The 21,750-nt window shown below is 37.7% G+C and overlaps 1 protein-coding gene across 5 annotated transcripts in view; it reads right to left on the bottom strand.

Annotated features, from left to right (window-relative positions):
* Nucleotides 1-21,004, bottom strand: part of PTBP2 (polypyrimidine tract binding protein 2) — a 42,965-nt gene extending 21,961 nt beyond the window's left edge. For 4 of the 5 annotated variants that reach the window (XM_030952989.1, XM_030952990.1, XM_030952991.1 and 1 more), the window contains exons 1-3: nt 20,817-21,004; nt 19,243-19,273; nt 8,010-8,085 (exon numbers count right to left, since the gene is read on the bottom strand). In XM_030952989.1, coding sequence (XP_030808849.1) covers nt 8,010-8,085; nt 19,243-19,273; nt 20,817-20,824 — 115 coding nt within the window. In that variant the 5' untranslated portion in view covers nt 20,825-21,004. The remainder of the gene's footprint in view (nt 1-8,009; nt 8,086-19,242; nt 19,274-20,816) is intronic. The other variant, XM_030952993.1, reaches the window with a different exon arrangement.
* Nucleotides 21,005-21,750: the final 746 nt, after the last annotated feature.

The raw sequence follows: 21,750 nt of genomic DNA, 5'->3' as shown, positions 1-21,750 counted from the left end.
CTTCTCAGCTGAAGACGCATCATTAAATTGCACTTGGGAATAGAAAACCACATTTATGACACAGGAGCACAACTTGTTCAGAGCCATTGAAAGGTGAATTTACTGTTAAAACAACAAATCTCATCCTCTAACAAATTTTATTAGCAGAATCAGGGTCCATAAAGGTTAAAAGCCAAGTCAAGGGGAGCAAGGTACTAGAGGAATAACCTGGTCTTTTGGTAGAAATAGAGTCTATGCCTAAGCAGCAACAACCTGAAAGATCCTTCCCTATACAGCACATAAAACAAAATTGCTGAAACTTGGGGAGAGGCCAAGGGATGTTGGAGGAGACCTCACAAGCTGACTAATAACTACTGCTGAAACTGCTGTTAAACTGGAGACTTACTGGCAAGTAGCTATTTCATGAGGTAGTTTGGCTTTCACTGGACTTGAAAATCTTGATCCAATTCAAACATTTTACTGCTAAAACTTTAACAAACATAAATATGCACTGAAAAGAGCAGGCTACAATATTTGCATTGGGAGAAAAAGTTTTAAGAAGCACTGGGAGAATGACTAAAACACAGTGTTAGCTCATTTACAAATCAAGTTATAGCTGCAAATGCATAGTTTAAAAAAAATGTAAACCAAAAAAAATTAGAAACCTAGCCCTGAATCATAGAAACATTTGGGTTGGAGAGGACCTTTAAGATCGAGCCCAACCCTTAATCCTACACGGCCAAGATCCACTGAGCACAGGAATGGTTCTATTCAATTCAGACTATTGTAAAAACCCACGTTCTGTTAACAACCATAGCACTGATCTAAGTGCTCTGCATCTCTCCACCAAGGAGATGAAGAATTCAGTTTCCATGTGATATGAGACAACCATATCTTAAACAAGATGTCATCTTTACTAATGATATTCAAAGCATTATTCTCACATCCAAATAGGATACTTCAATTTAAATATAATTGACACATAAGCCACATCCCTGCTGAATAGAGTTCCTTCAATTCAGCATAGACCAACCTGGTGAAATTGAATGTTTACAGGTTGACAAAGCCTTTAAATGGCCACAATCTGAGCAACTCAGGTCCTGGCATTTTCAGTGAGAAACTCCTATTTTATTAAACAAAGAAATAGGAACCTATATAAAAAAGAAACAAAAAGAACTGCAGCAAACACAAGGCATATTTTAAGTCCAAGTCATTCAATCATTCAAGCTATGAATATTCAATGCAACCAAGCAGTTTTTGCAGAAAAACTGTTTTTAAGTTCACCCTAAGTCCTAGCAAAGAATGAATAGCTTACTATCTGATAATAGCTGATTTTGAAAACAATTTCATAAAATTTCATCCTAGAGGAGCTTTTCTCTGCACTTTTTAAAAAGAAATATATAAATATGACCTAAGAGTTCTGAGACCTTTATTTTAGATGCATAATTTTTCTGTATCATAAACTTTTTTATAAGCACACAATCTCCTAATACAGAAATGTAACTATGTGGGTACAGGCAAAAAAAAGTTGGATACAATATAAAGTTGCTTTCACCCATTAGTTCCTGAAAATTAGGGAAAAAAAGTAAAAATTACCACAAGACACTGGCTATAAATTCCTGCATGTCTGCAGTAGTGAAATAATGTACAAATACAGATACTTCCTGCAGAAATCACTCTGGTTCACAACTGCCAGTACACATCAACAACCAATTAAAAAAAAAAGTAACTTTCAGTTTGTACATACTAAAGACAAGACACCTAATAGCAGTAGTATTCAGTGCTGTTCTACGTAGAAAGCACTACTTGTTTTACCTTGGTTAAATATATGTGATTTAATGTTATCAGCTGTAGAACATCAGACACATATCCAGACAGGAAATAAGTGACTAACAGAAAGGCAATGCAACTGAAGATATCTAGTTTATTAGGCAAATATTAAAATGTTGCACTGGCTACTGAACACAATCATCTGTCTCAACCAACCAGCAACAAACTGCAGACAATCGCAAATTGTATAATAGAGATCACTGTGGTTTCATTTCTGGAAAGTTCTTTTCTTAAAGAAAGTTTTCCTATACGTACCCTACCCTGATGTAAGTGATAGAATGTAGGAAGGGAGCTGACCAGTGACCTCTCCCAGGCTCCCAAAAGCAAATACACAGGACCTTTGCTTTAGCATGTAAATCTTCAAAAGTCCAACCTAAAGATAAAATCTGGAATTCAAAATGTTTGAAAGAACAAGAAAAGGAGATACTACACTCAAAATACAATAAAACCACATAGAATATGAAGTTGTCTGAAGTCCACATTTGTTAACCTTGAAGGTTAGGTTACATTGGTCAACGTTAATTACATTTTTGTTAATGGGTTTTTTTGCTGTTTATCACAGACATGAGCCATGTGCATACAAAAATCTTGACCAATCAATATTAAAACTATCTTACGCTACAAAGACTATTGCTTAAGAAGAATTTGAGCTTAAATAAGTAAACATAGCGAAACAAAGAAAATTTTAATACAGCTTTTAATTGGCACATCTGCACATAGGCTGTGCCTGTTTTAAAATACACTGAGCACTGAGTTTTTGAAGCAACTATGCTAATACATTTACAGTATGGTATAGTGGCTGTTCAATGCTGCAGCCTAACATGAATGCACCTAATTTAGTCCCTAAAAATATGTAAAAATACCACAGGCTAGAGTGAAATCCAACTGAAGTAGAACAAGGAGTTACCACAGCATAGCAATGCAGACAGAAATTACCCAAATTGATAATAATGGCCACATTTTATTTCTCCCATCCAGATATTTTTTATTTTTTCTAAGTTTCTAAATCCGTGTATCTGTAGAAATAAGTAAAGTATACAGTATTATTAAATTACAATACCTTCCAGTCACATGTAACATACTTCTTAAAATCTTTCAAATTATTATTAATTGTAATCAATTTGAAAACTTCAGAAGTAAATTTCCTAAGTTTAGGCATCATTAATTTTAACTAATAAGTAATTTTACTTAATGTGCTAGCAAAAATGGCACATCTATGACATATCTATGTTTACTGCCCAAGTTAAATACAGCACTTGAAATATTATTACTTTGTATGCCTCAGTGCTAATTATTCTGTTAATACAATGAACTACCTACCAAAGTCACTCCTAACATTCCCTGCTAATTAAGTAAAAACAAGATAAACAGTACCATTCAAAGCTCCAGGAGTTTGGTGAGCTCAGCTGCAAAATGATTTTGGAATGTTTCTACTGGTCTACTTTAAACACACAAATGTGAACAATGAAATTGATGGCAGCTGCAACAAGAAAACCTGCCAATTCTTCTTGTCTTTGACAAGCCAATTTTCATAAAACTTTCATCAACATCTTTCACTTTTTATCTATATCACTTAAAAATTTTACCTTTTTTGTATGTGGATTTCAGCAATGAGTTCATGGCATGAGCATCTCCACACAGATAACTCTTCCTACAAATTCCATTAAGCAATCCTCCTGAACAGTCAAAGCCTCACACCAAGTTCAGTGAAAAAGTAACCCCTTTACAGAGGAGGTTACTCCTTTACAGAGAAAACAACTTTTCCAGTTTTTAAAGATAAGGGATTTTTTTCTTACATTTAAAATCTGCAGAATAAACAGCTACATACTTACTGAACATACAGCACTGAAAGGTAAAAACATTATTTATGTATAATCATTTGCAATCTGCCTTACTAATGTCTTCAAAACCATTAGCAAGGTCAGAAACAGCAATATTTATTTAAAGATCCTGGTTTCAGCTCTGGTTTCTCAGAATCTTGTTACCAAATCATATTTTAGCTTACTTAAGGAGTCTTTCTAGTCATTGTGCACCAACACGGAAAAAATTAACTCATGGATCTTCATGAGATTATGCTCTCTAAAGAAATCCGAGTCGAGCAAGATAATGGAATAAGAATAGACTTCGACAATATTTTCAAAAAAAGCTAAAGGAAAACTAGCAGTAGTTTAAGCAGTAGTAAAAGGCCTGTAGTTCTGAGAACACAACTTTAATATACTCATGTCAGCTGGTGTTAAAAACATCAGAAACTTACACATGTAACATAAAAAAAGAACTTCTTAAGCTTAGATATTTGCTGATCTTGTACTTTACATGCTGTTCTCCCTTGCTACAAATTCTAATCTAGTGGATGGGATCCTTCCCTTAATATTTACAGAATAATATTTTGCCATACTGTCCAACCTGGTTCAGGAACAAGAATAAATCTTGTATATTTAAATATAAACACTTAACTGAAATGAAATTCCTCAACAATGACAATAATCAAATTTGTCCAAAACAGGGTTCAGTATTAAGAGACAAAAGTCATCTCAATCCAAGTGTAGAATTCTGCTCCTTTACAGTCTTAAGACTGCTCCTTTACAAAAGACATAGAAAGTACCTAAAACAGTAACTTCACCTGTAGTGACTGCTAATGTAACCTGCTGTCACCGACACAGTCTGGAGGATGGATACAGGTGACAAAACTGTTTAGAAAAGGCCCAAGGATCAGGCCTTACATTTTGAGCCATGTCAAACATGCTGGCCTTTTTTAGAGAATTACTAGTGGTTCAAATTATCAGTAAGAATGCAAATCAAACGTTTGTTCACCAATTTCACAAGTTTCTTTCACAAAAAAATAGGAAAGGATTCATCTGCAAGACTCCCTATAGGGCAGAGAAACCATTCCTCTTTCATGCCTTTCACTAGGAGAGAAGATTAGAGCAAGAGTATTCATAAAAGCATTGAAGTACTACAGTATTCTCACTGAATGGCAGCTGAATTAAAAAAAAAAACCAAACAAAAAAACCCCAAAAAACCCCAACACAACTCACTAAAGGAACTCTTCCTATGATAAAAGGGTAGGATGTTCATTTTAAAAAAATCATCTCCAGCTCACCCATAACGACACCGCCCCAGTTCCACCAAAACCCCTTCCTTCCACGAAAAGGTAGGTTTTTTGACAACTTAGGCATTTTGGTTTAGGTTAATATTTCTACAGCAGAGAAAGAAATGAGGTTGTGATTGACAAGATTTTGTTCAAAGTTTAGGCCTGCTAAGGCACTGCTATTGATAACTGCTTTTTTGACTGTGTACACTTTCACCAATAAAAGGCCCAGAGGATTACAAAGACAAACCATCTCTTTCTTCTGTTCTCCTAGCTATCTACTTAGAAAAATATCACAGAGTCAGATATTGGAAATATCACAGTCAAAACCAGAATAGGTTTCTATATTCTCTGGGAAACAATGGCCAAGTCTCATAATAACACCATGACACTTCCCAACTCTAAGAATGAAAGGGCAAGAACAAGTATTAGTTTTACATAGGCAAGTATCTACAACATGTCTCATTTACAAGGGACTTAATAAATGATCACAGGGTCCCTGAAACCCTAGAAAATCTGGGAAAGATTCATCACCTTGGCTACAGCAAAAAAAAAAAAAAAAAGTTTAATTGACTAAAGTTTTAAATTCTTGTGAAGAGAAAAAGTAATAACAGAACTGAAGCATAAGGAAGACATCAATTCAGATAGAAAGAATACTTGAACTCATTTGGCTTCAGGAAATGGCTACAAAAAAATTAACAGAGGTTTCAATTTCACATCTAACTACTTCTGAGTTTACAATCTGAACTTGTAAACTGTGTAAGTCTGGAAAAAGTACTTCCTGGTTCACAGTAAAAAAAAGAGCTATGAGAGGATATATTCAGAAGCTGAACAGAAGATTTATCCTTCTCTACAGGGGGTTTTTGTGCTACTTCAAAAAGACAAACAGAATGAAATTTGAATACAATACCAAGAAAATGTTTAAAAAATAGAACACCCAAACAAACTAATCCCCTTTTCACAGACTGCTGTAGAGAATGACTTGAATTACAGCACTGCATTCAGATTGTGGGTTTTTGTTTGTTTGGAATTATTTTTCCACCAATCTTCTTTACATATTACTGAACTCATATGAAACTTTTAATGACAGGCATCTGATACTACAGGAGCCAGATCACAACTCTAACCACTGCTGCTAATGAGATTGTTTCTTGAGTTATGGTTATGGATGCCAAAAAAACCCAAACAGAGAAACCCCACCCACACCAAGAATACTCCCACACGCAACAAAGAAACTCCCAAAAATAAAACCCAAACCCTCAGTCAGCTGGGAAATAAAAACAAAATGGGAAGCAATGTATCTGTTAAATACATCAAACTTCTATCCCATACATCAACCTAACAGGATCAAAACATGCTTTTCCATTCTCAGAATTTTTAAGGAAGAATTTGTATGTAGGGGCTGCTTAGACAAGCTTTCGTATTTCTTGTTACGAAACCTTAAAATTATAATTCTTATTTCAATTTTTTTTCCTTTCCCTCCTTTTTCCTTTCATAAATTAATTTGCATTTAATTTCCTGGAACTAAAAGTTTATCTAAAAATATATAGAAAATTTGGTAATGTTTAGGACTTGGTCCTGTCTTAATGTCCACTGCTGAAACCCAAACCCTTGGCACACAACTCCTTTGCATAGCTGTTTCTTGTTTAAGTAAAGCAAACTGATGAAGCACTAAATATCCAGGACTGAAGAGGACATCAAGAAAATGAACAAAAGAGGGACCTCTTTCAGAACCAGAAGGAAGTAAGAAAAACAGAAAAGAGAGACATATGTTCTGAGGTTCCAAAATGGCTATGAATGCACTAAACTGCACTGCATTTCTGACTTATTCCAAAGGAATAACCTCGTCACCTTTGGTTACAGAACTGCCAGTGGAAGTGGTTTTCTTCTGCTGCCACACTCCTCCACTCAACACTACACTGTGTCTACAACTGTGCAATCACATGACTGATCAGAAAGCTGCTACAAGGGAAAACGACTTCATTTTGTTAGCCTAGTTTAATGCTGCATTAACGTACTCTGCAAGTGTATGAGCACTCCAACAGAAGAGTGTAGTAGAAACGTGGATTTGGAGGTTTTTCTGCTTGTGCTAAAGATGTAGGATGAGAAAGCACAGAGCCACCCATTCTAGCAAGAGCTGTCACCACAGCACCCTAATAGTAACATGAAATTGCACCCTGAATCCCAACCTCTTACTAACAATTTAAAATGGAAATAGTCTGCTATTAATATCAGTGATTATACTGCTGACCCCATGAATACAGAAAATCAGGCACAGTAGAACAGCGAACCAGGCAAGTGACTGGAAAGTGCAGCAACCCTCTGATGTCATGAATTAACTCCTCCACATCTCTAAGGCAAGAGGGAAAAAAAGAGAAAAAACCCACACAAAATTAATAGTACAGTAGAAAAAGAAAAAAGAAAAAGCAAGACCTCTGAAATGAGCTTTCCAAGGGAACTTAATGTACATTCAACATACAGAAGCATCAAGTGCAAAAGAAGGCATTTTAGTGTGTGACAATTAATGAAAAAACCTTTCTATCTAGCATCACCAGAAAACAGATTCAAGAACAGCCACAGTCTCTTTGCTCTGATATTCTACCACTGTGATCTCAAACTGAAGGAGCAAAGTGAAGCTTCCTGCTTGAGCAGAAACCCAGAAGTCTCTCTTCCTGAATCCACACTGTATTATCAAACTGGCACAGTGGTCTTCCCTGTAACACCCAGACTTGTGGATGACCATGAGTAAAGAAGTTGATGTCACACAGGAACTGAGCTGTTTACCTTTGCCTGAGATTTTACTGGGCTGTTTACCTTTGCAGCTGAGAGTCCTTACTTTAAAGGCAGCTGTACAAGAGAACTGTGATTTTTCATCCCATCACCCACCAACAATTTCATGTGCAGACATCTGAAAGTTGCCTGTTGATTGTGGGATTATTCTTCTCAGACACCCAAGGTTTGTAGGAAATACAAAGTCACTATATTCTAATACAAGCCAACAGTTTATCCCTCTATAGCACAACGGATTCTTGTTTTGGTGTTCTCCCCTTGTAAACAGGAAATGAGTCCAAGTATAAATTATAGATTTCTCCTTTGAAAGGGCATCACTTACCAGTAACTACCATGCTGCTCATGTTAGAGTTCGGGCTACTGAGTACACTGCCTGAAAGAAGTTCGTCAGATCCTCTCTAAAAAGAAAGAGACAGTAAGAGATTTTTTTTCCTCTATTTTGTGATTTTTAAAGATGATACTTCCTCTTTTCAGATAAGTGCAACAATTTGAAATCTAAGTAAAGCGGAATATTTACATGGCAATCTGAAATGAGAGCAGCTTAAGCATAGTTGTTTAACCCACCACTGAAATATAGCCATCTCTGGACACAATGAGAACTGCTGAACAGTAATTTTGTCCAGCATTTCAAATTAAAATATAATTAAATAAATTTATTCTACTTCAATAACATTTTAATTAATTTAAGTTTTAATATTTTAATACACATATATATTAAATTATTATATCTAGCTGAAACTACAAGGGAAATCTATGCAAAGAGAAATATGGAGTTTAGCTCAATTTTAACACCCCTATTTAAAAACAAATATTTAATGATCACAGGAAATGAAATCAGTTTTCATTTTGGGGACATTCATTTTTTCTGCAAAACACAACTTAGGGCAGGGAATTACATCTTCATTGCAGTTCTTAAAACATGACAAATATAAATTAATGAATGACTTAAAACTGAGCTGCAAAGATCAGGAGGGTATATATTAAAAACATAACAAGATAACCCTTTCCACAAATGGTAAGATGGGCACTTGACACAGCTGAAGAGGTGCTTCTTTTCACACCTTGTTGTTTCTTTTTTTCTTTTATGCCCCAACCCTCTTCATTCTCAAGACTTCCTCCCTCAAAAAGCCTACAAAATCTTTATGTGATCTTTCAATAAACAAAATATTTAAACCATCCCTTGAATATTATCTTGAATTTCTTACAGGTTCTTTCCCACTTCAGAAGTATTTCTACAGCACCCTTAAGACTAATCCAGGTCACTGCTAAAATGGCAATGAGGGAAAAAAAAGTTTCTATCCATCCTTATTAAAATAAATGGGTTTAATTCTGTTGTGGACACTACAAGAGAATCAAGAATAGTTAATGACTATGTTTTACAAGGCACTTCAATACTTCATAATAAATTCATCTGAGACTATTACCTTCAGAGACAGCACAGTTGAAAGACTTACAAAAATCAAACCCTTACCTTTTTCTCATACTGCACTAGATTTGTGTCCACAAAGAGAACAGTATGTTAAAGTTTATATATGTGTACACACATATAGAGCCATTAAAGTTTACTTGGTTTTCAACATCAGCTCTGAAGAATCTCTATACAGTTTACTGAATGCTCTAAGCTTGTAAGGGTACATAGCAAGCAACAAAGCTGCGCCTATCAAATGAGCAAGAGCTCCCTTAAGATTGCATCATTCCTAATACCAAGATCAGACAGAACCATGAGAGGGACTATGTGTTTTTCTTTTCCATGTAAGGATGCATTTCTAATCAGATATAACTAAGAAAAATTTAGCTAGATAGAACTGAGAAGCAATTTATAGGCAAGTTATAGAAATTCTCTGTTTTTCTAACTACATTGCTTTCTACTACTGACATAACATGCAGGTGTAAGTTGAAACATAAACATTCTTTCCCTTTCACGTTCTACTTTTTCTAACATAATATTGACAAGGGTAGAATGCTGCAAAGTTGAAGTTTACTAGCAGCATTAGGTTACTCAGTGGTAAGTGCAGTTCCTTCTGATTGCAATACCCATCTAGCTTTGCTTGGGAGCCCCGGTCTGCAGCCAGGCCAGCCCAGCTGAACAGGCCGAAGTAGCAGCAGACACTGAATCTGCTCATAGTCCAGCTGATCAAGATCATTCACCAGCATTTTTCCCCCTTAATACGACAGGTATAAATTTGCAACAGTACAGCAATTACTACATTAACAGCTGAAGTAACCCCAGTACCAAATGAATGCTCTTCCCAAAACCTGTAGGAACTTCACAAATCTGAAATATCTCAGATTTCAATTGCCACCAGCTTCAGAAAGTTACTTACAACAGCAACTGCTGAATGAAAGAGTGCAAGAATGATTATATAAACTTCTGGTTCCTAGTAAATCCGGCTTTCAAAAAAACTGTTAATTTCTTAATCCACAGCAGAAAAATCCAAAAGGAGCACAAATTACTAAACAGAGTAGATATTCAGTTCTTGTATTTGTGTTTCATGAACAGTTCTCTCTTCATTTACAAACATATCATTTTACATTTCATGAACACCTTCACAGTCAATCACCAGACTTTGTCATTGCACTTGAAAGTTTTAACATTTTTGCTTCCGAAGAACAATTAAATGTGAATTTCTTGCACTGGCCTGTATCATAAAATCTACACTTGTCTTATCTGCATAAATTAGTGTTCAAAAGTCTGATTCACGTATGTACAGGTTCATACATGAAACGTTCTTCCAATTCCCCTGTGAATCACAAATGTATAGCATACCTCTATAACTCCCATATATATTTCCCAAGCTTTTGGTCAAAGACAAAGAGCTCTCTTACCATGAGACTAATGATCATACAGATATACATGCTTACTTTTCCTAATTGGTTCTTAAGCAGCCTAGATCCTTCTGTACTTCAGTATGTAACTTTAGAATCAGCTCTGCAGCAAAAGACATGATGGACTTGGATACAGAGTGGTAAATTACAAAATCAAAAGCAGTACCTGCCTGGTTTTTGTGATTTACCTCAAAAGGGTTGTCTGAAAGTCTTGGTTGGCTAGTAAAGCAATTTCATATAAGCATCTAAAGTAAGCCAATGTGTGCTCTTAGACTAGCACTACTGTGTAACACAATCCCTCCGAAATTACATAGACAAATATTTATTTTACTTGCATTTATTCAGCAGAGATAAGGTTGTAGTCAATTTGTGGTTTGGGTGCTTGGTTTTGGTTTTATGTGCATACTCTTTTAGAGGGTGCTAAGCCAAAAAGGACTAACACCATGCTCTGTGGCAAAGCTTTTCATCACTCTGCTATGTCACACATTAATTTCAAAATCATAACCAATTTTCCAAGCATCTCAAATATTTAATTAGTCTCAATCACAGAAGTTCTGCTAGTCGAATGGTACAAACCTTTAAACTAAATTAGGTAATTGTATTGAATGTTTCAGAGCTAAGGAAACCAAACTCAGATATTTGAAGAGCACACAGAATCAGACTCAAGGAAGAAAGATCCAACAGCAACATTCACTTAACTCTTTTCCCTGTCTGTACAAACTGTTGTGTTCTAAAGAATCAAAGGAAGTTTGAGATTGTATAACAGTACTGAAGATCACAAATACAGAAATGGCAAAAACATTCTCATCTAAGTTAAAATAACAAACAAATAAAAAACCACCACAATGATTATATTTCACCATAAACTACAAAGGAAAGTTACTGTAACACTGTAGAGACTAATTCAATATCTGTTTTAGCATGGGGCAAGGAGATCATTAAGAACAAAATAAGAAGTACAAACTGCTATTATACTATTAATACCTCATCTTCTGACATCTAGGCCTTAACAGCACAAGTCTCCAATGCCATATTTCTATTCCTACTAGTGTCAAGAAGATAAATCCACATAAATCTTCTACAAAAACTAACAACTAACTGCTCAGATCAGAGCTATCTATACCATTTCTTTATGAAACCAGCATCTACCAAAATATGAGTATACAAAATAAACAAGGGAATTTCCAGGCTAACATCTTGCAGCGAGCAAACCCTGAATTTGTCACAGTCAATACTGTCCTTTCACTTCAGCCCATGTTATCATCTTATCACCCCCATGACCCCCCACGAGAGCATCTCCATGCATGGTGAGAAAACATCATGTTTAATGCATGGTGTCAATCGATGGATTTATGTAAAACTGACATGTAGGACCACTTTCAAAAAAGACAAAAAATATACCAAATCAGACTTTTGGTGCGTATTTAAGTGAAAATTCAAAGTTATACATACAAAAATTATCTTACATACTGTAAATTAAAGACATCACTTTGATATTTTAGCTAATTTTCCTAAGTGAATACTTATCTCTTATACTGTCACTTCTGCAATTTACAAAATCAATTAAACAAAGAGAAAGAAGAAACCCCTAGCTCAGCAAATGAATGTCCTAGATCCTTGCTTTAAGTTATAGCTAACTCAAAATCCTTCACAACACAGGCTGGATTTACATTGCAGAATTTCAGATTTTTTCCCTCCATTAAAGACTATTATAAAGCTTTATGCTATAACAGGTTTTATTATGTAGCTATATAATTTCAACAAGTCATTACAGTCATACTATGCTTCCCAGCTAATTAAAAATATACTATTTAGAAGTCTTTGCAAACTATTCGCCTCATATTCCAGATTAGGCTTTAAATACTTAACACATTCCCCAGATTTTATTACATCCAAGGGTTTAGTCTTTTATGCACTAAAATACTTTTTGACAACTGTTTACATCAGCGACACATCAGGTTTTTTCCCCAATAATTCAGGGTTATGGAGGCTCTGATCAGAAGTTTTGGCTAAACCTAACCTAACAGTGTATTACAGACAGCACATGTAGAAGCACTACAATGCTCCTAGAAACAGTAAACAAGTGACTCCTAGAAACACTGAACTTCCGTTAAAAAGCCAACAGTATCATCTAAAAAATTTCTTACACTTGCACTAGAAAATAAAACAACGACACTCAAAGATATTGAAAAATACATTTTTTACAAATACTCTCATTTGTGGTGTTTATATTTGCTGATATTAGAAACCTCTCTCAAAACCAGGATAATTTCCCCTTCCCATTTCCCTCTCTCTGCCTTTCCCCTCCAAAGGAAAGATAAGTAAGAGAACTTCAGCTGCACTGCACATTCACCACAGTCATTCTCAGCCTACAGGCATGAATTTCCCAAGGGGTATGACAAGCCAGGAGACAGAGCTCATGATTTAAAGAAATCCAACAGCACTGTAAAACACTTTATTTCTAACAACATCTGGGAGCAATTTAAAAGAAAGAGCCAGAAAGCTGATGGTATGGGAGGGGAATAAGCACATGCCAGTTTCAACCCAGGCATTAAAACATTCTCCTCTAACAGTTACACATTGTAAACACACTGCTTCAATATCTGAAGTAACTTTGGGGACTGGATGTTCAAAACAACAGAAAAACACACTTTGAACCCCCAAACACAGCATTTATAAACTTTGTTCAGTTTACATGTGATGGATCAGAATTTAAAAGGATGCTTCATTTCTAACATGATAAATTTTTAGATGAAACACTGCATAAATATACCCTCACATAATCTTTTGTCAAGAAAAAACACTTGATCTGCCTTATGCTCTGCTTATACACACAGTTGTCAAAACACATAATCCAAACTACCCTGAGGAATTTGTTACACCTCTCATAAGTACAGGATCACAGAATACCCATGCAGGACACTACATATATTCAAAAGAAGCTCCATGAAGGTTCATAATTATTTTACAAAGCATACAGTTTCATTATAAGCTTGCTGTTACTTCACCAGAACCTTGCATGCATGGAGTACACCTACTTGAATAATTTTAAAGAATATACCATTTAACTAGATCAGCATGAAATCAGTTAAGGTTGTGAATTCCATGGCTGCTTAGTAACTAATTTATACCATCACTTGCTTTTCATTTAGTATTAAGTTCCCAAAAAAGGTTTGTGAATTGGCTACCTAAACATCTGTTGCACAAGTATTACAGTGACAGAAAAATGGAATGCAGCTTGATTTGCTTGTGAAAACATGGCCTGAAGCTGTAGGAAATGGGAAGGGTATTTGCATATGGTATTAGTGCATGTTTTCAGAGGTGGTGCATGTGATTGCGTTTCTCTTTGTATAAGCCCTCAGTTAAGATGCAAAACTAAGTCTTCTGCTACAAATGAAAACTACATGATTTCAAATTAGTGAAAGATATCAAAATTTATCAAACAGGTACACTAAAACTTCCTTACATACAGTGAGCGTACTTACTACAGAGAACAAACTAAGTTTCAACATGTTTCCTTTCTTTCCATTTTCAGCTTTCCTTACTTCTTCGCATATATTACAGTGACAGAATGGGCATCACCAAAAAAAAAGTAAAAAGAAAAAAGAACTGGAGTCAGCTGTTCTGAGAATAAATATGAAAGCCATTTCAAACAGAGTCAATTTATAGAAGTTACTGTTATCAGATATCTTTACTGTTAACAGATATCTTTCATTGTAAGAAGTTACTTTTTGTCACTATGGACATGTTCCCCATACCACTGCTGGAAAAACAAATCCAGATGCCACTTCTAAACTTTTGAACATGGTCAGACTTCAGCCTTACTTCACTTCTTTAATGCTCCACACGTCTTTTTTGCTGTTTACTGCTGCTAGCACAACTTAAGTACTATCAAAAACAAAGGTTGTAAAAACATTATCATAGCTAACACAAGATTAAAACACCTCTAATTCACAAACAACCCATTTTTTTCATATCACTGTGTCTTTGTCTAGTCTACCAGCAATTATATTAGACATCCAAGGTTAGCCCAAAATTCTAATCCTAACATTTTAAATACAACAGACTATCACATGGCATTTGTCTGTATGAATAAATCGATTTTTTTATCCTACCACTCCCTTCTTTTTAAGCAGCCAAAATTACAACAGTGAAGGCAAAAAAATTGAGAGAGTACAAAACTGAAAGGAACAGGCTTGTGAAGTAAGTTTAGACTAAATTTTAGAAGTGGGAGTTTATCTTCTGACAACTTGCTAGAATCTGACTTTCAATCCTATTTTCATTATACCATGTACAGTTGAAACAAAAAGTCACAGCACATCTACAATATCTACTTGTTTCCACCATGAAAAAATTCTCAGTTATTACTAGCAAAAAAGGTTCAGAATATAGTTTTGTAAGAGAAGACTACACCTCAGAACATGAGTTAAAAAACCAAAGCGGACAACAATTCAAGAGTACTTAGACTGCTACTTGGTGCTCTCTCCCCTTTCTCCCTCAGTTCCTTTCTCTGTCAGTTCTTAGCTACTGTCCTTCCCCAAACTTCTATAATCCTCCATGTTAAGTTTCAGCAACCAGGAAGAAGGGGAACTAGGTGATTCTTTCCTGTTTGGAAAACTTAGAAAGTACTAGGACGTGTTTCTTAGCATATTCTACCCATCCCAAACATAACCAACTAAACACACACCACCAATTCCCTCATCTCTCAAGTGCACTGCAATGGCTGAAGCCCTGACCTTGGGGGGAAGAAGGCCATCCCCACATCTTTAACCATTCCAAAACTCTGTTCACAGGAATGAGCTTTCTCTCCTAGCTACAACTGGGGCTGTCCATGCTTGGCAGCTGAAGCTTGGTTTTTGGCCAGTATCCATAGCACCATCAAGAAGGTCAAAAATTTCCCAAATGCTGTGTACCAAATAATGCTCCAGGAAGAAATGCCTGGTTCTGTTCTCCTGTCAGACAGAAGAACACCTCAGCCATTGTGAAACACGCAATGCACATACACACAATGAGTCACTCAATTGTTCAATTTGCTGCACAGCTACCCATCCCATCCAGGAGAAACATCCATCAGACTGAAGTGGGACACAATGAAACAGTAGGAGAGATCACCCTCAATATGCACCCAAAGTTCACCTAAGTTATTCCCTACACCTGTGTAACATATATTCCTTATGCTTTCATATCCTTCCCAAGATTCTTTTAATTAATCCATAGGAAAGATACTTTAATACTTCATACATCCAATAGCTGAAAAAGGCTCTATCACACCAAGTGCCAAATCAGATATCAAGATTAAAGCACTGTAATGTAAAGAGAACACAAGAGAACAATTCAAAGTATAGTTATTAGATGCTGATGCTCAAAACTGTATAACCAGAGAGTAACTAAGAACCTGATGTAATAAGAACAGAGCATATCCAATGTACTTTTTTAAAAAAGAAAAAGCAAACATTTTATAGGATATGATAAATTTTTGAAATTATGCACAAAGAAATCTATAAAATGTATAGAATTTCTCCAGGGAACTGAATTTTTTTTTAAATTGATGACCTATGTAAATATTACCATTCCCGGAATCCTTAACTCTCCTTTATTCAAGTATACTTTGCACAAACTGCTCATATACAATGCAAGTTCACAAATCAGCATCAGACAGAGAGGTAAAGCTCATTCCTTCTTGCATTATTTTGCAAAATGTAATGTAAGGGGTGAACTGTGTGCAGTGACATTTCCCTGCCTCCATGAATTCTAGGTAAGCAAAACAAGACATTACAGACCAAATCAAGTATGAGTTATCTCATTTGTATTTACAAGATGACTGGGTTGTGACATATTCTAATGCTTTCAGAAATTAAAGCACGCTGCTGCTCTGACAGATTTGAGCTAGGAAGCGTGTTCCCACTGCATATTTTGAATTGCACAAATCCCCACATTTATTCTTTGTAAAGCAAGTTCTCAAGTTGTATTCATCATTTTTTCCATCTCCATTTTAAGTTTTGTACTGGTTTCTAGTGTTAATTTCTGGTGACTCAACGTGTAAATCACATGAAGACTAAGCATCAGATGAACAAAAATGTTTTAAAACAAATTAAGTATACAATACAAATAAATGGTAATAGTTTCAAATTTATCCTTCATTTGTAGATAACTCTGATTGTAAAACTGTTAATAAAGCATTATAAGGAAGCATTCCTTTTACTTTATACTTGCCTTGACCACGTGCAGTCCCCTAAGCTACAAAGCCCTCCTCTAATGGGAAGACAGTACCCAGACTACAATAATTAACTTCTCTTACTCTTTTATGAATGGGTTTAAAAATATAACATGTGCATTTTGCTGTTTAGGAGAACAACCAGCCAGATAACAGTTAATATAACTTTTAAATTTGCATTGACATGACTGATGATGATAAAATACAGCAAATTTTCCAAATAGAAGAGTCACACGTCACCATCCATTTTTCCGAGTACAACTGAATATATCACAAACATGTTTTGCAAGTGATCAGCACATACACTCTAAGTGAAAAATACCAGAAAGCATCAAGTAAAAGAAATATTCTGGATAAGGCAACTTCTCACAGCTAAATCCCTGCCCACATCCAATGACTATCCAGTCTCAACAAAAGCAGTATTGGAAGAGCATTAAAATTGCTAATGCAACTCCTTGGATTCAAAACTTAATTCTTACACATTCCCACAGTACCCATGAAAAAGAAAACTTCCAAGGGAAGGCCAGAATGACTGATCCCAGTTGTTTATATACACTTGACAGGCAAAGCATTCCTCAACTTGAAAACATCAGTCCATCAAGAGCAATGAATATTCACTGTAAGGACAAATGTTTCACATGTCCTTCCACAAAACACAAGTGAAGCTGACATTACATCACTATGCACACTCAATTAGACAGAAATCCCATTTTCCATTCTTAGCAGTACCTTGAGATAATTAAAGAAGCTCCAGAATACAATCCAGTTTATTCCTCCCATATTTAACAGCTTTCTTCAGGAAATCATCATCCTTATTTATTTGCACTACTTCCATGCACAGACTGTTTTCTTTCAGAAACCAGATAGCAAGTCCATTTTTACAAGCAAAAAGCACAACTTTTTGATACTCCTGAGCTTTTCCTTGTAGTTTTTAATCACTGCCTCCAATACACCTGTCTTGCCTTCTTTCTTACATTCATCATATAATTTCTACAATCAACAGAAGAAAGCAGTTACATCATCTGAAGCATCTTTATTTCATTGTCTGGCTACTACCTTAAAATTTGGTTCCAAAATGGCACCACCCACTTAGACATAGTTTGTAACACTCAAGTTCTCATAGACTGAAGTTGCTCACAGTAAAGAGTAAAAGGGATACTGAGTCCATTTACTTCTCCTGAAGTGACAAATGTTAGAATTTAACATCGAAGTAATACATGGTCTACTTGAAACTACTTCTTCACTACAAAGAAGAAAACTTATAAGCGTAATTAATGATTTTATATTTTTTGCCCTGAAGCTGTGTACATGGAGCACAGTTTGCTGCTGAAAGACTTGGAACATCCTCAGGTATCCCTCCAAACTACTAAATACATTGGTAATTTTTAATTAGTTAACACTTTGTCCTCCCAGGCATCAGAGAAATAATCATGTCAGTTCTATTGTGATTAGCTCCCACGGAAGTACCTTAATAATCACACTTTACTCATGATTCAGAGAGTGAGTTTAAGCTTGTCTCCAATAGTGCATAAACATGTGGAGCTGGATGGATCCTGAATCCACATAACTGACTTCTCACAGCCCTTCCTAGAAGCAAGCTTACCCAGAAATATTATACAGGTAGAACAGCTGCTGTATCTCCAGGCTGACTGTATTATGTAAGAACTAGTCCAAATCCAGCAGGACCAGTACTGAATCTGAGCAACTGGGCCTTTCTAGACAAAGCTGGGCTTAGCAAGCAGCTAACACTGATCAGCTTCAGGTGAAAAGGCAGGTACACAGCACAAGCTATGAAGTCCCTGAACAAAGAGTTAACTGTATGCACTAGAAAACTTCTGCCTCTACCACTGAAATAGAATTGCTCTCATGCATTCATTGAAGTTCTCTTGTCCTATATCCCTTTGCATAAACATTATTTCTCACTTGCTACTACAGAATACTGATCTAATTCCTGTGATAGATTTGAATAAAAGCAAAATAAATAGTAAATTAACTGCTATTTAGAAGATCTTTCCTTGTTATGAAGGTATACTAAATTCATAACTTGAGAAATAAAAGTTACAGCAAAGCAAACACCCACTTCTGTGTCTACATAACAAATTCTAGCTCCCATTTTTCTGTCCTCTTATAGATAGTCACTTCTTTTTTAACTTCAGTGGGAACTGTTTTGAAAAAAGGAGGGGGAGGGACAGAGAAAGTATGACTTTTACAGGCCCCATGCACAATGTGGGAGTGGTGTTTTGAAAAAAAGTATGATAAATCAAGTTTCAAAGTAAGAAGCTGACACCACTACATTAATCCAGAACCACTGTTTACAGTTCAGTGCCTAAAAAAGTCTTTTGTGTAGAGGCTCCAATTTACCTCAAGGGATTTTTGTTTAATAAAGCATACACGGCTGACTAGATATCAGCTCACAATGACCAGTTAAAATCTTCCAACAGGCAATTACTGATGCTCTAAGTAGTTCATTTTGTATCAGCACTCTACCCCCTTATTTGTGAAGTGCACATCCTACCTTCACACCAACGGCAACATCAGTGACAATGCTGTAAAAAAATAAAAAAACAAGAACATAAGTCAACCAATTTATCCTCATGGACCAAACTTTTCAATGTCTTGTAATGACAAGATTATGAGGAAACAAACAGGCAACAAGTTCCCCTAACAAGAAACTATGTTCAAAAACACATAGGACTGGAATGCAAAAGAAACTTTAAAAAGCCACTGAGCTCCCACAGCTTGTAGGCCTTTCTAAAGAGTACAAAGTTTCAAGTAAATGTTACTCCAATTCAGCACTGCCAGGAAATTTATTTAGGAAACTTGGGTTTCTGGACATGGGGATTACAGGGTAGAAATAGAGTAATTTAAAACGAAGTACAAAACTTCTCACACACCTCTATTAACTAAACAGCTAATTCAGCAACATAGCTGAACTTTTGTTTGACCTACTCTTTGAACAGCAGAAAGCAATTTTTTTTTAATTAGCTTGGAAAAAAACCCCAATGTACTGGCAGCTACACCTATATGAAATTTAATGAGGTACACCTATGAAAAACACTGCAACAGGTATGTCAAGGTACAGCTCTTCCTTAGAGGTTGTGACATCACCACTCACAGTGTATACCACAATCCTAAAAGAAACCTCAGTCCACGAACACATACACACAAAAAAGAATATGGGAGAGCATTCCACAGTGTAGTACTCATTCGTAGTTCTCAGACAGGATTTGTAATTCCTACCATTATAATCACAACCATAAAAAGCCTTGGGAACTCTCACAGTTGACAGGTTATATATGTTTAAAGCATACCAAAGAAATGGCTTCTCTGTTTGAAGCAGAGTAAACTGCCTAACAGGAGATTTGGAAGCTGAAAGCTGTTGTATTTACACTGAAGGCTACAGCCAGCAGCCCCGCTTTCCAGGTGCAACAAAAAGCAGGCCTGGCATGCAGAGCCTGCCCATCCCAGCCCCTACTGTCCCATATTGCCGACTGCTTCCAACCTTCCCTTCTTTGGTTTTTACAGCCACTCCACTGTATATACAAAGGCATCTCTCCACCTGGGGAGGGGGGGAAGCCGAAGGGCTTATTAGGCAGTTTCTGAAAACAAAAGAGCTCGACATCTGGCTCCTGCTGGCATCGCTCCTCCCCTCCAGCCAGCTCCAAAACAAACCCGAGCCCGGCAACGCGCCCCTCCTCGCCCCCTGGCCAGAGGAGAGATGCCAAAGGCGGGGGGGAAGGAAGGAACGGGAGGCTCTGGGGGGCGAGGATGAGGGCAGATCGCGCCCCTTCTTTACATCGGGACGCGGCGTCTCGGGCACTACACTTCATTAGGGGGCAGCCCGAGGCCCTCGGCGATTTGAACGGGGGCCCGCGTTACGGAGAGGCTGAGCCCCGTCCGGCGCCGCTCCCAGCCTGCGTGGGGCCTCAGGCTTCAGCTGTCCCGCGGCGGGAAGCTCCTCGCTCCCCACACCCTCGGAGACGCCCGCCGACAGCCAGCGAGCGCCCGGCACCGGGACAGGTGCCACCAGCGGCCGGCAGCACAAAGCGCGGCAGTGCGCTCGCTCCCAGCGCCCCGGTGCCCACTCACCCGTCCATCGCCGAGCAGGACAGAGCGCGGGCAGCGGGACAGGAGCCGCGCACGGGGAGCTGAGAGAAAATGGCGGCCTGGCCTGCACGGAAACCGCCGAGCGTTGCCGAGTGCCGGGCTCCGCTCCGCGTCCCCCTCCGCTACCGCGCACGCGCCGGCAGAACGCGCGTGCGCCGTGCGCACCGGTGAAGCTCTTGCCCTCAGCTGCCCGGCCCGAGCCGGCCCTTGAGGCGGCGCGAGCTGCCCCGCCTGCGGCGGGAGGCGGGAGCGGCGGAGCCTTCCCCGCCCGGCCCCGGGCCCGACCCGCCCCTGCCCCAGCGCCGCGTCCGGAGTGCGCGGGGGGCGGCCGCGGGACGGCGCCGAGCCTGCTGGGGGCGGCTGGGACTCAGCCCATCGGCATTCCCTGCCGCCCGTCCGGGCTGAGCTGCCGGACCCCACTTGTTGAAGAGAGAGAGTTTCGGGCTTGATCCCGGCCCTTCTCCTCAGGGAACGCGTTCAGAGGGACCCGCGCCGGGCTCCAGCCCCCACAGGGAGCCTTGTGCCCATCGCTCCTGCCCTCGGCCGCGCTGTCACTTCCCAGAAAACAACCTGTTGACTATATAACTGATCGCTAACACTACATAAACATAATAAAGAGGAACGTCCAAAGGAACTACTGCAGTCAATTGGGCTGTTTCTTCACAGAAATAAGTATCTCTGTGTTTCTCTGTAAATTATCGCGTCAGGGTACAAAATTCGTGGCTATTAAGAAATACACATTTTCTCCTCATTATCTTTTGCCAGATCTCAGTATTTCATTACAAATCTTCAAATGTTTGATACATTTCTAGGTCTTCTAGAAAAGCTGTGCATGACAAGACCCTGGATTGCATTCAAACAAAAAATCAAACTAAACATTTTATACCTATGAAAGAAAATTCGAAATTGTGATCCA

Source organism: Camarhynchus parvulus, chromosome 8, assembly GCF_901933205.1.
Source record: "Camarhynchus parvulus chromosome 8, STF_HiC, whole genome shotgun sequence".
In the NCBI taxonomy this organism is placed as follows: Eukaryota; Metazoa; Chordata; class Aves; order Passeriformes; family Thraupidae; genus Camarhynchus; species Camarhynchus parvulus.
Note: the sequence above shows the minus strand (reverse complement) of the source record. Positions and strands in the feature narration are given on the sequence as shown.